This window comes from Haliotis cracherodii, unplaced genomic scaffold (assembly GCF_022045235.1).
Source record: "Haliotis cracherodii isolate W230 unplaced genomic scaffold, xgHalCrac1.p SCAF_6, whole genome shotgun sequence".
Taxonomy (NCBI): domain Eukaryota; kingdom Metazoa; phylum Mollusca; class Gastropoda; order Lepetellida; family Haliotidae; genus Haliotis; species Haliotis cracherodii.
In genome coordinates, this window is record NW_027266319.1 from 4,554,976 (window position 1) to 4,571,684 (window position 16,709).

The 16,709-nt window shown below is 39.5% G+C and overlaps 1 protein-coding gene across 1 annotated transcript; it reads right to left on the minus strand.

Moving 5' to 3' along the window:
- Window positions 1-3,672: 3,672 nt before the first annotated feature.
- LOC139445453 (nuclear transcription factor Y subunit beta-like) lies at window positions 3,673-16,602 on the minus strand. The gene is made up of 10 exons (XM_071226598.1): window positions 16,523-16,602; window positions 13,817-13,899; window positions 12,951-13,024; window positions 12,070-12,135; window positions 11,537-11,604; window positions 10,354-10,483; window positions 9,887-9,968; window positions 8,894-8,967; window positions 5,023-7,842; window positions 3,673-4,934 (listed from the first exon to the last, which is right to left on the minus strand). The coding sequence occupies exons 2-9, from the start codon at window positions 13,896-13,898 to the stop codon at window positions 7,828-7,830; spliced, it is 591 nt and encodes a 196-aa protein (XP_071082699.1). The 5' UTR covers window position 13,899; window positions 16,523-16,602; the 3' UTR covers window positions 3,673-4,934; window positions 5,023-7,827.
- Window positions 16,603-16,709: the final 107 nt, after the last annotated feature.

Genomic DNA, 16,709 nt, shown 5'->3' on the forward strand with positions numbered 1-16,709 from the left:
TGAATTTTGTTTAATCAATTTAATTATTGCTTATAAGTGTATTAATGAGGTAACTTGACTTGATGACTTGGAAAAGTCAATAAATAATTGGGCCATAACTTAATCATGTCAAAAGTAAGAAATATGGAAAGATAATAATGAAGTATAAAGCTGTTCCCAACTGGTCAGGTAAACTTTAGCCTTTAGTTTATTTTTAGCTCACCTGATCCGTGAGGCCATGAGTTTATTTTGTCACAATTTTGTCTGTCCACTTCTCCGAAATTGCTTGATGAATTCAGCGAAATTTTGTTCGGATGTTTGTTAAGTATGAAGGTGTTCATGCTTGTTCTAGGCATCAGAATTTGGATTTCAATATGGTTGCAAGGTGGCCATCTTTGATTGTAAACAAGAAAATTCAAAATCTTGGTGGGTGGGTGAGATTGTGTAGTTCAAGATATCTTGATCAGAAATAAAATATGGCAGCTGTTATGTTGTTCCATGATCTGGTTCTTCAGTTTGGGCAATTAGTTGTTTTTCGTTTACACTTCGGTAACATGGCAGCGACAAGCTCAGTGACACTTGTGTCCCAATTAGGGAAGGACCAGTGGTAAGTGTTACGATGGTCCATGGATGTGCGATCCCTCTTCTGACACAATGTTATGTATTTCATGACCAATAAGTTCTTTACACATTTAATGGTTCTTCGTTTATACTTCGGTTGTGCCAAACATGGCAGCCACAAGCACAGCGACTCCGGCGTCCCAAACAAGGGGAGGCAACTCCCAAAACTGAAAGTCCATAACATCACAGCTGCTATCGGAAATCAAATATGGCTGCCATGGGCCATGTTGGAAAATTCAAATCAATTAACATCTCCCCAGAAACCACTTGGCCAATGAAGCTGAAATTTCACATACTTGTTCAAAACAATGATGAAACCTGAATTTGTTCATAGGTTTAAATCCACTATTTATGGCTTAAAGAAATAAAAGAATCGGTTCTCGGGCAATGGCGTTTAAAAATATAGTGCGGGCGGTTGTTCAAGCTAGTACATGTATGTAACCAAATTTTGTTTACAATATTTTTGGCAAAATTATGTTGATCTTAATGTATTGTGGCATTTTACTCCCGAGATTTTGTGTTTGAGATGCGGATTGTTAAAGATGTTTTGTTTTATTTTTTAAATTGAAATAAAAACTAAACGTGCAGCTATGATGATGTGGGCGGTGTGGGCGGTGCCTGAGAACCAAGACTAATATTTTTTTAGCCTAATATGGCCGCCATATTGAAAAAGCTATTAATGGCCCTTATGCTAGCATGTTTGTTTGAACTACATGTATAATGAAATTTGGTACATGTGTAATTAACCATGTAAGTTGTTTTCACATTTTTGACCTTGATTTGACCTTTGCACTTCAATCATACTGAAAGCTGAAACCGCAGACATGGCAGCAATTTTCAAAAACCCATTTGTGGTCACTGATCAGCCATTTTCAGCTCTGTCTATCTTCTCCTCTGAAATTGCAGAGGAAGATGGTTTGTTTCTGTTTATGATGTCATGATTTTTTGTTAAGTTCATAAGAAATTGTGTTTTTTCAAGAATCATTTGAAGAAAAAAATATGGCTTCACAAATATTATTCTCCTTAGAAGTATATATATGAGGTTCTTTGTAGAAAATGAAGTAACTTTAATGCAGCAGTGTTCCACAAGAGTACATTCATTCTGCCAGATTTAGAAATGCTTTGGAAATTTAGTTTCTTTTATTTTTGGTTGTACTTTTGTCCTTGTCTTTTCAGAAAATACATTTTCAGTGTTAGTCTTTGTTTATGTTTATCCAGGTGAGCTACAGTGCTGTGGCACGATTTTTACCGATTTGTTATTTTAGTAACATGTTGTTACATACATGCCCATCAGGTCATGGCACATATTTGTGCCTCGTGTATTCTCAGAAATGTTGAAATGGTGGGGCGCTATGGCAGTCCCTTGTGTATAGGATTAAAATAGAACAACAGTGCATGTCCTGTTGTCCTTGTCACGGTTGGCTCATGTGCTGCTGTATGGTCCTTGACTGAATAACATGCTTTTGAAATGTAGTTGTGGTTGTTCTTTCTTTTTGTGCTTTATTATTCTACCAATGTTTTATCAACTTCATCATCGTAAGGTAAGATTTGAAGGTTGACAGTTTGCTTCGTGTGCAAGAAAGGAAGATTATAAAGGATGAACTAGGAATAGTCCTTCTTGGCCCACGAACGTAAAACTATTTATGAACACACCTGATTATTTTCATAACCTGTACTTAAATTATGCCATCTTCCCGAGGAGTTAACTGACTATAAAGTCCAGTTTCCACCCTTGCCGAACTAGGCTGGTATTATGGAGTTATATTTTGGCTGGACTAACAAGTCTATGCATAGTCCAATCAAAATCGCGCACTGAAATGAAATCCGGTTTGTTAACTGTCGTGCAGATTTTAGGTCGATTGCAGGATTTGCAAAGCATGTGCACCGCCAACTCGTTGTCAGCAGATTTTTTCCAAATCTTTTCATGTTTTTAATCAAGGTGCTCACGTGATTTAATGCATTTCGCAATGTAAGACATGTTTTATCACAATATAGATCTTGATTATCGATCAGATCGTCCTGACCGGGCGCCACGTTTTTGTGTGAAGCAAACGCAAGTGATGCGAGAGGTGGAATCTGATTGGTCCATAGGCGAGGCTTAGACGGGACATAACTGGTAATAGCCACTGGTGGCGCTATGATCAAATCAAGTAATTCAAGCCCAGTTCGGCAAAGATGGAAACTGGACTTTTAAAGTCAGTTAACTCTCTTGCCTCAGGAAGATGAAATTATGCGGATGTGGGCCAACATGTGCACTTATCCTACCAGAGTGTGGATACATTTCTCCAGCACTATCTGGAACACTGCATTTGGCCGGTTGTGATGGCTGCTTCCTAGTTACACATAGAAGTGGGAAGTGCCCTTTTCTTGAAATTTTTGTTTGTTCGTTTGTTGTTTAACGCCGCACTCGGCAATATTCCAGCTATATGACGGCGGTCTGTAAATAATGGAGTCAGGCCCAGAAAACCCAGTGACTGACACCATGAACATCGATCCACGCAAATGAGTTACGATGACATGAATCAACCTTGACAGCGAGCCTGTCCATCCGATCGCGTTAGTCGCCTCTTACTACAAGCATAGGTTGCTGAAAACCTATTCACCCCGGATCTTCATGAGTCAGAACATATAAAACTAGTGAAATAGACACAGCACATAAAACTGTAAGACTGTAAATTTTATTTACAATGATTTTTTTTATCTGACATGTATAAGACATTTGGGGCATAAGATTCTGACAAAACAAAAGATATGTTTTACAAGACATAAATGTCAGATTAATAAATAAATATGACCAGACTGTCACCAAGGAGACATCAGCAAGAAAGAGTTATATTTCATCTTCATTAATTTTCACGATCAGACAGTGACTGTCAGTAATCATAATACTTCACTATCATTACAAACAATACATAGTCCTCAAGAAGAAAAACCAAGGCACTAAGTATTCATTCAGATAAATAACTGCACCTGTTTTCATAACACTTTTTCCAAAACCTGATAATTTCGGTACTAAAAAGTCAACAATCAACTTAGGCATACTATTTTATAATTTTGATAATTTGGAGTGGATGTTTATAAAATCTATCTGAAATCATATTCTTGTTCTTATTGTTGTTTAGCTTCAAAGACACGTTGTTTCAAGGCTACTGATCATATAACCCACATAGGACTTCATTATAAAGACAAATTCATGCAATATCTATATAAGATCTCAAAGTCACCCACATTAAGAGTATTCCTGTGTTGTAGAATTACATACACATTACACAACAGCCTAGATGTTCTCCACAGCAGTGATGTAGAGAACTGCAGTTAACAATCTGACACAGTGTCTAGAAATAGTGTGTGTCACATGATCCACTGGGCCAGCCCTATATAGAGACTGACCTTTCTTAACGCACAAACTTTTAGTGAGTGAGTTGGGTTTTTACGCCGCTTTTAACTGTATTCTAGTTATATCACAGCATGTCAGCTTAATGTGGTAGGAAAGCCCAAAGTGATGCAGGTCTCAGACGTTTACCACTTCGGTGAAACCCAAGAGCACGGGTATGGTGCTGACAAACCTAGAAACATAATCCAGGCGAACCGGGATTTGAACCCACAATCATAGGTTTCTGGCATGCCCAAGGGTCATAACTCTGCACAGCGAATCGCGGCGCCTTAGACGACTGGGCCACCTGTGCCCGCCTCAAGCTTTAAGAGGAGTAGTGCTGATTACCGTTAATAAAATTATGCAAAGCATTTATTGAACGTCACATTGGATCCTAACTGTCCTGGTTTGGAAGACAAGAGATCCCTTGACCCCTGAACACATGACCATATTGCATCTCGTCGACACTCAAGACTTCAGTTTCTGTTTCATTAACATTAGATCTGATACGACTGATACCTCTCTGAGTGAAGATCTAACGAAGCGTCCAAGAATAATTTTGGGGAGATTGTTTCACACTGTGATTGTGGTATACCCAATGCATGTAACCTTAGTATACAGCCCATGTGTGCCAGGGCCCCGTTCCACAAAACGATCTTACCGCTAAGGCAATCGTAACTTCTATATTTTACATAGACTTATGTAGCACTAGGATAGCTTTATTGAACAAGACCCTGATGGGGTACGCAAACTGACAAGTATCAATTAACAAGGAATTCTAGCCCGAACCAGTCATTTAACATCATGTTCAGTAGTTCTAGTGTTAATTATATGAACCAAGTCATTCATTCACTCACTGTCTGCCAACTCAAGCTTAAGATGGATATCAATCTGGCATTTAACAACAACCCTAATTACACAGACACAATGTGTCAGTTTCACACCAGGCGCCATCTGCAACCTCTGGAGTAGTGTCCGTAAGTCACACCAGGCGCCATCTGCAACCTCTGGAGAAGTGTCCGTAAGTCACACCAGGCGCCATCTGCAACCTCTGGAGTAGTGTCCATAAGTCACATCAGGCGCCATCTGCAACCTCTGGAGAAGTGTCCGAAAGTCACACCAGGCGCCATCTGCAACCCCTGGAGTAGTCTCCGTAAGTCACACCAGGCGCCATCTGCAACCCCTGGAGTAGTCTCCGTAAGTCACACCAGGCGCCATCTACAACCTCTTGAGTAGTCTCCGTAAGTCACACCAGGCGCCGTCTGCAACCTCTGGAGTAGTCTCCGTAAGTCACACCAGGCGCCGTCTGCAACCTCTGGAGTTGTCTCAGAAGTCACCTAACTGCCAGTATTTCCAGGACGAGATTCGGTTAAGGCTACATAAAACCTGGGGAGAACCTGGGTGCCGTTGAACCAAGTGATCTTAGCGCTAAGGTGATCATAACTCCCATACCTTAACATAGACCTATGACAGTCGTAGCGCTAAAGTTGTTTTGTACAACAGCACCCAAATCATGGCAAGATATCGGGGAAGATGGTCACATAGCTAGTCTGTCACTGAAAACACACACGTTAAAATACTGATACATTTTCTATGAGATAAGTGATTGTGAATATGATAGTATTCACACTTCTGTGAATTGTCCATTATGGCTATTAACACGATCTTTTCTTGTGAAATGTATTCCTCCTCTGGGTATGATCACAACAAATCAAACTGCTGACAAAGAAATCTTAGAAAAGGTGACAAAATCTAAATGAGACAATTAAGTGAACACAAAATATGTAATAGTATATATATGTACATGATAAATATAGTTGTGAAAACAGCTGTTTCCGACACAGAAAGAATTGTCATGCTAAAGGATGCATTTGTCAACAGGAAGACCAGTTCAGATGCATGATTGTTCAAATGGCATGCACACTGATAGATTTCATGATCATAGGGTTGTTAATTTGAAGCAAGGATATTAACCCAACTAATACTCAACTATTGCTAGGAATACAACCCCACTATCATCACTATTATCTCTGGCAATGAGAGAACACACACAAGAAATGTAATGAGGGATGAGTTTGTAATGTTCAAAACATTATTAACTGCTTGCTCCATTCTCACGCAGAAAAATAATCAAATGAAACAAAGTCATTTCTGATCACTCTGCAGTGTTATTTCCTCTTTGAACAGTGAGTGATTTATGGTTTCTTCAGACTTGTTAGAACTGCCTGTTTAAAAAGGATGGTGTTTTTTGCAGTATGGAGATGCTTTGTTAAAAACTGCATGCTGCTGCCTATACCTTTAAAAAACAACAAAAAGTGGAAAAAAATCAAATCTGAAACTATTTGTTTTTCCAAAATACAAATGTAAATGTTCACCAAAAAATAATTGCGCATACAATAGGATCATCTGTAAGACAATATGCTACAACAAGCTAACTATGAGAATAGCTTACCTAACAACGGCAAAATTTTAAAGTTTTTTAATAAAAATAAAAATCTGAAATGTCTTTCTTACTTATTTTTGTCCCCACACCTAAAGACCACAAAAAACATTGAGCGAAATATGTCCTTTTCCGCCTTGTGTTTAAAAGCTACCCCGGTAGTATCCTTTATGACAGCTCAGCAGCATATTTCAGTCAGATCCTTCACACCAGGAAACGCCAGTGTTAAGTTATCTAAGCACTACATGAAGGCTGTACCTACAAAGTTAAATAGGTGAAAAATGATGTACAACAGCACCAAAGGAAATCCTTTCTCCAGCAAACTAGAGTGTGATAACACAGAGTGTGATAAAACACTAGAGTGTGATAATACAGAGTGTGATAAAAGGGTTTTAACTTGACACAAAACACACTGTCACTTAAAAAATGGTAAAATTACACAAACAAAATGAAAAATTTGTCAATTACAAGATGATCTCTGATAAAAGCACTGGTCTGGTTTCTGGTCAATACAAATGTAGAACGTTATTGATAATATCCAGATCTGACCCTTGCCAATTCCGTTTAGGGATTGGCCAATAGTCCCACCAAATATGTTCATCTCACAAAAACTTATTTTGCAACGAATAAATTTTGAAATGTAATTTATGCATAACTGGACATAATCGCAGTATCTATACTATATCAAAAACTATTACACCCATCAAACATTCATATGAGAACAGATTGATTACCTCTCCAGGATCTTACTGGTCATCCAACATCTTGCAAATTTTCTCACAAATCATCAAATATGACGACTGTCTGTAAATGATCGAATTTGGGCCAGACAAACTGGTGCTGATATTGTGAGCAATATTCGGAAAACTAATAATTGTACTAGGTTGTATGTTCTTCACATGTTAAATCTGGCAAAGATTCCAAACAAAGTTTAGAAGAAAATCTGTCATTAATGTGAGAATGCCAGTCAGTCTACAGGGAGGTCTTACATCATCTTCAGACATCCCCCAAAGAATGTACTGATAATGTTGCCATGGATCCAGTTTCTTGAAGTCACATGCCATGAACATGGTACAAATAACTTGTCTTTAACAAATTGGTTCTGTGTCTGATGATTATGTTGACATGGTTGTCTATCCAACTTTCACAGTAGGGAGAACTGTCATCCGTCCTCTTTCAGTCAATATGTCCGCCATGGTGGCCATGCTTAAAATTGGATCGAAATTCTGTGAACTCACTAACAGGATGACCAATGAGGCGGCAAGGTTTGGGACACACTACAATGATAACCACCAGAGATGTTATAGGTGTATATATGCTGGGATGCCTGGCCACACCGCTGATGATGTTGTTTGGCTGGTTAAGATGCTGCTTGCCTCAGATGCACCACTAGATTGACTGCAGATTTATTCCTCTACGAAAAGTTCATCTGGAAAACATAGCAAAACATAAACTACCATAATTCAGTATTGAGCACAAGTCAAATAATTATGGTTGGTTTGGTTGGTTTGTTGTTTTACGCCACACTCAGCAATATTACAGCTATATGACGACAGTCTGTAAAATAATCAAGTCTGGACCAGACAATCCAGTGATTGATATCATGAGCATCGATCCACGCAATTGGGATCGATGACCTGCATCAACCAAGTCAGTGAGTCTGACCACCCGATCCCTTTTTGCCTTTTATGGCAAGCATGGGTTGTTGAAGACCTATTCTACCCCGGATCTTCACAGGTTCAAATAATTATGAGTATCACACATATTCAACTTTGATATATGAGTACACACAGAACTGGTATTTAATGATCTGAGGTTTCACCAAAGTGGTATACGTTTTTGTTTTGTTTGTTGTTTAATGCCACACTCGGTATATTCCAGCCATATGATGGCGGTCTGTAAATAATCGAGTACGGACAAGACAATCCAGTGATTGAGATCATTAGCATTGATCCACACAACTGGGGTATGATGACATGCATCAACCAAGTCAGCAAGCCTGAGCACCGGGTTGCCTCTTATCACAATCATAGACCTATTCTACCCTGGATCTTCACAGGTCAAATTGAAATACTGTTCACACTGTTCAAAGTTGTACAAGACTCACATGTAGTTTGGTATTGTTTTACACCTACAGAGAGTGGAAGGTCTGAGTTTCTAACCCCGGCCGCGTCATACCAATACTTATTACAAGATGGTACTTGCTACCCTGCCTGGTGCTTGGCATTGAGGGGCTAAAAGAAGAACTAGTAGGCTCGGAGTCAGTATACTGTGTCTGAGAGTGGTATCCATGTTAAACTGCGGCATGGTATCTCAGTCGGCTAGCACTATAAAACTGGCATTACTCCAGACCAGTGCAAGCAGTCTTTCGTCATGATGTGACCAGGGTTAACATCAGACCTTCTGCTCTTGCGGCAGATGATGAGGTACTGAGGACCTACTCAGCGCCTGCTATTACTGATCAGGGTCCTTTTACTTACTGTATTGGGATACTGAGCAAGAATGACCCCTGAATGTACACCATCTGTGGTCAACATGCTCGTCACTGACTGACCTGTAAAAAGAAATCATAATCATTGAAGATACTGGGATTGAAGAGTCAACAAATTGGTTCAGTAATAATCTTGCCTGGTATGTACACTACATGGGAGAGTTTTCGTCTCGGTTTTTAAACACCTGGCAACATTACTTCATAATCGTAACACTGAAAAGCACTTTTGACTGTTATGCATATTGCTTAATGCCAAACTCATCAATATTCCAGCTATCTGATGGTCTGTAAATAATCAAGTCTGGACCAGACAATCCAGTGATTGACATCATGAGCATCAATTTATACATTTGGCATACAGTGACATGCATCAACCAAGTCAGGGAGCCAGACACCCAATCCCATCAGTAGCCTGGGTTGCTGAAGACCAACTGTAACCCGGGTCTTCACAGGTCACAGGTACAGCAGGGCAATTGGTAATGAAACAAAATCCAACCAGTGCTTTGTCCAGTCAGAGTATTATTGCACTTCAAATACTTCAGAATGCTCAGTTTTTGTGTTTGACTGTGTAGGTTGTTGAATTCTCTTTATTTTGACACCAAACATTGAAAGAAAAAAATATTAGTTTTGATGAAAACATCCATGTACTTTTAAGAGGCTTAATGCAAAAAAAAGAGCTGAGTCATGATTTCAGCGCTCCCTACTGTGAAAATGGCCCATCAGATTTTTGTGAGATAAACATTTTGGAAATATTCGGCCTTTTATATCTTTGAAACAAGCAGTAACTTGGACCTCTTTGGTGAAACAAATTGCTCCTATCTCTTGGACTACCAGACTTTCCTGACAGTGTGTACTGGGGACAGTTTCTTCCCCATACTAGACGTGTGGGGTTTGAAGATCATGTTGCTGCTGTACATGGAAGACAAGGATCAAAATACAGAAATCAATATAGCCAATCACTTAGTTCCACTGAGTGACTTACCAAACGATTCCTCTCCAACCATTTCTTCCATGCTAGCATCTTGAGCAGCATTAACAGTAAGCACTTTGTCCCCTTTCGATGACTGAAACATGAAGAGAAACATTACTTGATGAGAGTGGTGACAAATAGAGGGCTGTTGGAAAGGACCTTGAGCATGTTGGATTGATATCAACAGTATCATACTAGTAAAATCCTAGATATTTTTTATTTTTGTAAACTTATCCTGCATTACTCCTTAATGCATATTACTGCTTGTCTTGACAGAAAGAAGAGCTCTGTGAAGTCTTGCTGAAGAAGTTGCTTCAACTAGCTGAGAGAACAACCCTATCACATAGCTCATACGAGACCAAGGAAGTGATGACATCACGGATCACATTACTGCTACATTAAAGGAGTAAGTGGCATATGAGGAACTAATATTTGAAGTTAGTAATATCCAACTATAAGGAAAAACCAGTTTCTCTTACTTCTCTGTATTTTTGTAGATATGCCTTAAGAGGTTCCACATAGTTGTCAAATCCTAGGGTAGACATGGCAAACAATATGTCTTCTCCGTTGATGGTCTTCCGCTTCTCTTGATGACACCGCTCACTGGCTCTGGACAGGGTCAAGGTCAACAGACATTTGTCCTGGTCCCTGCATTGACCACTGGGCAGTTCTAATACCACACTGCTCTCCTATCATTTGTTTGTTTGTTTGTTGCCTAATGCCACACTCGGCAATATTCCAGCTATATGACAGCGATCTGTAAATATTCTGACCAGACAATCCAGTGATTGACATCAGGCGTTAATGTACGCAATTGGAATATGATGACAGGCATCAACCAAGTCAACGAGCCTGACCACCTGATCCTGTCAGTCGCCTCCTATATCAAGCATAGATGCCTTTTACTTTAAGCCATTGGTTGATGAAGACCTATTCTACTCCGGATCTCACCCCTTTCAAGCCGTTAACAGGGAGGCATCCTCAGATCTTTATGCAGAGAGGTAACATATCAAAGATCAGATGTTAATTAGATTGGTGAACAATGTGCTAATTGATTTAACAAGCATGAAATACTCATATCCCCTGCCAATATGACATGTCCGGTTGTGTGCAAGGCAAGAAATATTGTATGGTTTTCAAGATCTGCTCCGGAAAGGAGCACCACCTCCAGTTTCAGTCTGTCAAAGTCGTTGCTATGGAAACTCGAAAAATATTTGTTTAAAAAATCCCAAACTATCAAAAGGCACCAGGTTACTAGACCTATCTAAGAGCAAAGTTTGGTGAAGATATCACTCATGGTTTTTGAGTTTTTGAACGAAACATGACGGACAAACAGACGGAAGGACAGCACCCATTCTAGTCTGTCTTACAGACCCTGATACAAATATATATCAAATACAGCCCATGCAAGTCTATAATGTTTGGCAAGTCTACATCACTGCAGTATCAGGCTCAAAATGAAGAGAGTCACTGGGCTCCTTTATATTATATTTTTATTAAGATAACTGAACAACTGTTTTTATGTACGATATGTTCATTTCAGAGACTAGATTTTAGTCTACACCCATTCCTATATCTCCCTTCCACTTCGTGGCCTGGGATAATATGATAAATAGTAAATAACTAGCAGTTGTTGAGCTTTAGTAGTGGGTGAAAGGATACTCGCTGGTGATGAAGCTGATAAACTCTGATACACACTCCTGAACACACTCCTTGGCATCTTTGGCAATCTGGAGAAACAGAGGAACGAGTGCATGAGATAGCATTGGCAATCTGGAGGAACAGAGGAACGAGTGCATGAGATAGCATTGGCAATCTGGAGGAACAGAGGAACGAGTGCATGAGATAGCATTGGCAATCTGGAGAAACAGAGGAACGAGTGCATGAGATAGCATTGGCAATCTGGAGGAACAGAGGAACGAGTGCATGAGATAGCATTGGCAATCTGGAGGAACAGAGGAGCGAGTGCATGAGATAGCATTGGCAATCTGGAGGAACAGAGGAACGAGTGCATGAGATAGCATTGGCAATCAGTTGATTACCATCAGCATGGCAGTTACATTCAATTTCAAATGGCCTTCAGTGTTGCACCAAGGAGGCTGGATTGCAATAATTTGGCAGGTGAAGTCATTTGAGAAAACAACACGTAATTTAGCTCGAACTTTTTTTTACGTTATCAAACTTTGACACATTACCTTTCCATTTGCTGGTATTGACTTCTTCATAATTCTTGCAACATTTGCAATGGGTAAAAATCGATCCTGCAAAGAAGAAAAACATCATTAATCAAAAAAAAAAAATGACCTAGAAACGTGTCATAAAATCAGCTAAATCCACACAAGCAAGTGAAAATCATACTTGTATTTCATATGTTCAGAACTGAATTACTACCTCATTTACTATTGAAAAGTTTGGCTCATTAAAAGGAGCCTGTGGACATTGACAGCAATTCCCAAAGGTCAACATGACCCAAATACTCAGGACAATTACTGGCCTTTATCAGGCAGAAATAGGTGTTATCTGACAGACATGGGCTTTATCTGACAGAAATGTCCTTGAATGAATGAATGAATGAATGAATGAATGACTGGTCAGACTGGGCAGTATATGAGAAAGCAATCACGGATAGAAATTGATCTGATAGTTGAGTGGGTGAGTGTCGCAGCTGTGAGAGGAAGTCAAGGAGTTATTCAAATCTTACACTGTGGGGATACAGATGAGCATGGGTACTGTGCTGACAAACCAAGTATCCCAATCAAGTGTAACAAGGATTTGACCACAGGATCCTTGCATGCCTAAGGGATGCAACTCTGAACAGCAAATTGCAGCACATAAGCGGAAAGGGTTCTGTGCATACCACTAAGAATATCTTGTTACTTCGCTTTCTCCTACTAGAGGCATTTTAAAGTTTGTTAAACATGAAATGTATCATCAGGGGCAATAAGAAATCCTGAAATGTCACTAAAAACAAAATGATTTTATGCATAAACAGTTTCACTAGTGTCTGTGAAACCATTAAAATAAGAAGCTGATATCTATTCCTGAACAGATCATTATCATCAAAGTCCTGACCTACCTGTTCTCTCAGTGGCTCGTCTGTTTTGGCTTCTTCGTCACCTTCCCCTGATGCTATCACCTCATCACCATCACCTGCAACAGAAACTCCATATACAACCTCTCAATATAACCACGGCAGCTACAGAGAGATGGCCAATGAGTAATGTACATTCCCGTTTCTGATGGGACTTCTGCCAACTGTCAGTGAATGTCCATGATGTGAAATGCCAGTCATAATTTTACAGCTATATCATGGCAGCCTGCAAATAATCAAGTGTCGACCAGGCCAATGGTGATTGAAAAATTTGTTTGAGCGACGATCCACACCATCCAGACTCACAATAACACACTGTACTCCACATGATCCTATGTACCTCTATGACCAGCAATGGGTTCTTGGGACATATTCTAACCAGGTAGCCATATGATATTGTAAAATTACCATGGAGACCTGTTTGAGCCTGGTATCTAGCGATAAGATTTGTATCACGATACAGACTGACGATACTACCATACACCATACCAAATAGTAAGAAACGATGACATCACTGAAATACAACTCTAAAACCTCTTTCTTCATAAATTTATTATTATCTCAAAAACTTTATCAAAGAAAACCACAAGAACAAAACAGTTTTAAATGAAGGGATGGTCATAAAATGCAACAGTCAGCGCGTCCTCAGCTACCACATCCTCTGTTCTGCCATGCCTACAGGTGGCGCTATGCTACTTCTGCCATCATTGGAGGTAGCTCTATTAGTTCATGATTCATTGATCTATTTATAGCATATCGCAATCTCACAATCTGATTCAGTTGTCAGTATCGTGTGTACCTAAGTATCGATGATATCAGTGAATCGTTACAGGCCTAGTATCTGTACTCACCTCCTTCCACAACATACTGATTGCTGCCTGCAAGGAACGACTCACTCAGACTGTTGTCCCCGGAACCTTCAGCTGTCTCCATCCTGTAGTCATAATGATAAATCACAAAATCAACACATAATAGCTACTGGTGGTGCTACGATCAAAACCTAGAAATTTCAGCCTAGTTCAGCAAGGGTGGAAACGGAACTTTTACAGTCAGTTAACGCCCTTGCCTCGGGAAGATATTTACCCATGAAGGAAACGTACATTGCCTTCACCTTGACGAATAAATGCTTTTAACCACTAGACTACCGTCAATAACTGCAATCTCACTAAAATCTTAGTTCTCGTAACTGCTAAAAAAACATCTAAGGACATTGCATTATGGGTCACAGCCTTTCATCTGACCAATCAGAGTGTCCCTTACCAGATCGGAAAAGTGACAGTTGGAATGAGTTTTCAAATCACACAACCTCAAAAAGGTTAACATAGGGTATTCTAAACGACAGTCAAAATCATTGTCCATTTCTTGCTTCAGTGGGATAACCATTTGAAACGGAAGAGACGTTCCATAGCCTGTGGGAAGTACTGCCATACAACCTCAGCCATCTGTTAGACATTCAAGAATTTTCTTCTGTTCAGTTTTTAAATTTTGAATCAATATTTTTCAAAGCGTGGTTTAGAATGGAATTCGTCAGTTAGAAATTAGAGCCATAATGTTTGAGAAAGCTCCTTTCTGACTGGTTTGTGTTGATTCCTTGCTAGTCATTTCATTAGTAGGTAAAAGTTTACAAAAGGTCGTTCTTGCGTGACCTGTAATGAGCCTGACCACCCAGTCTCGCCTCTCACGGCAAGCATGAGTTGCTGAACAATGCTGAAGACCTATACTTACCCAGATTTTCACAGGTATTGGGGATAAAGAGGTGAAAACAAGTAATAAACTGGTTTGGCCTAATTGTGTTTCTTGATAATTACTTCACCTACTGGAGATACGTATGCATATATCATCAACAGAACAAAGCATAAACATTTGAATACAATCCTGACATCAACACAGTCAATACTGCCAAGCTTTGGTACATGAGTGAATGCAGGTGAGGTGAGGTGAGGTGAAATGAGGTTTAATGTTGCGTCCAAGATTATTGCACTTATATAGCGATGTGCATGTACGTGTGTGTGTTTGTGTTGCCGGCATGCTAGTCTGGACTGATGCCGATTTATAGTGCTAGCTCACTGAGATACCATGCCTCAGTTTAACATCAATACCCCTCTCAGACACAGTATACGACTCCGAGCAGACCAGTCCTTGTTTTAGTCCCTTAATGCCAAGCGCCAGACAGGGTAACAACAAGTACCATCGTTTAACGTCTTTTGGTATGACGCGGCCAGGGATCGAACTTCGGACCTTCCGCTCTACCGATAGACCACGGAGGCGGTCTGAGTGAATGCAGAAAAGTATCTTGGGTACATTTCTGTAGTACTTGTACCAACCACAACCCCAACAGCCTCATCTACACAAATGTTACACTGCTCTTCAAATGATTATCATTAATAACTATTATCTTGCACAGTGGATTTGTCAGTAGTTAGAGTTTACATGTGTAGGTTTACTAAAGCAGACAGAATACACCCATATCTGTTGATGGCTCATTGTTATCCAACTCAAAGGATTTTTTTTTAAAGAACCAAGGACATCATGACCATAGTTGTCACGTGTGCTATCTCAGCTGACCAGTGAGACTTGACACCTATGTGAAACACCTCAAACAAACTTGAGAAAAGAACATAGAGTCCAGAAATGCTATATATTTTAAAATATCAGATTGATACAAAGACATGTGACGTCGAATAAGTTTCTTTGTACAACTGCATACCTGTGGGATATTATTCCTTTAAATATGTGGATATTTACGGATACATTCCCCCCACAAGGTAACTGTCTAATGTTTTACATCTAACTGGTCGGTTGTAATGATGGGTGATGAAATGTTTGGAATTTGTAATCATAATAAAATAAATGGACAGATTTTTCACTAAAATTGTAAAATAACTGAATATTTAGGTATTTTGTTGATCAATGTGATGATGTCCCCTTATACTATCAATAAATGCACTAAATGCACTTATGGTTGGCGCAGTATATCATCTCTGAAAAAAATAAATAACAAAGGCATCAACCACTAATTAAATGTTTTTTTCTAATCCTTTAAGATTTATTTGTGTTGTTGAAATAGTGACCTTGTGATGCAGTAGGCCCTAGTCTACAAGAACTAGTATACTTGTATACTGTCACTGGTTCGAACAGCAACATGCCTGATGCGTCTCTTGAAATTTCTGCAGATCGAGTTATTTATAGACGAATACCAGGAAATTATATTCTTCAAAGCGAAAAAAAAAATACTGATCACATTTGTATGCGGGAAGGTTGGAATTGGTATCCTGCAGCAAACGACATTCATGGTGTACCTGTAAACATGGACACAACGTTCTAGATACGTGTAGTCGGCATACTAAATTTTCAACGATGTATCGGATCGTGCCGGTACTCGGCTTTGGCGAGGTCATCTTACAAAAGAAAATGGCGGAGAAAGCTGAAAACATCCGAAACTGTCTAAAAGAATGAACTGGGGTGGTCGCAGTGTGACTATAATTCCAATGTAGATGGAATATGGTTTGAAAGAGTTGCACGTGTAGTCTATTGGCCAAAGGATAATAACAACAAACCTGGGTGATTGAGACGAGCTTGAGAAATTGGTTGGTCAACGCACGAGCCAGTGAGATTGCAGCAGGGCCTAGCCACTCAGCGAAGAATGCAGTCAATGATTTAACAGAATACTAGTTTGCTGAAGACATATTACACCAAAATAAATCAATATTAAATGGATACATATAATCTTAAACACACACACGT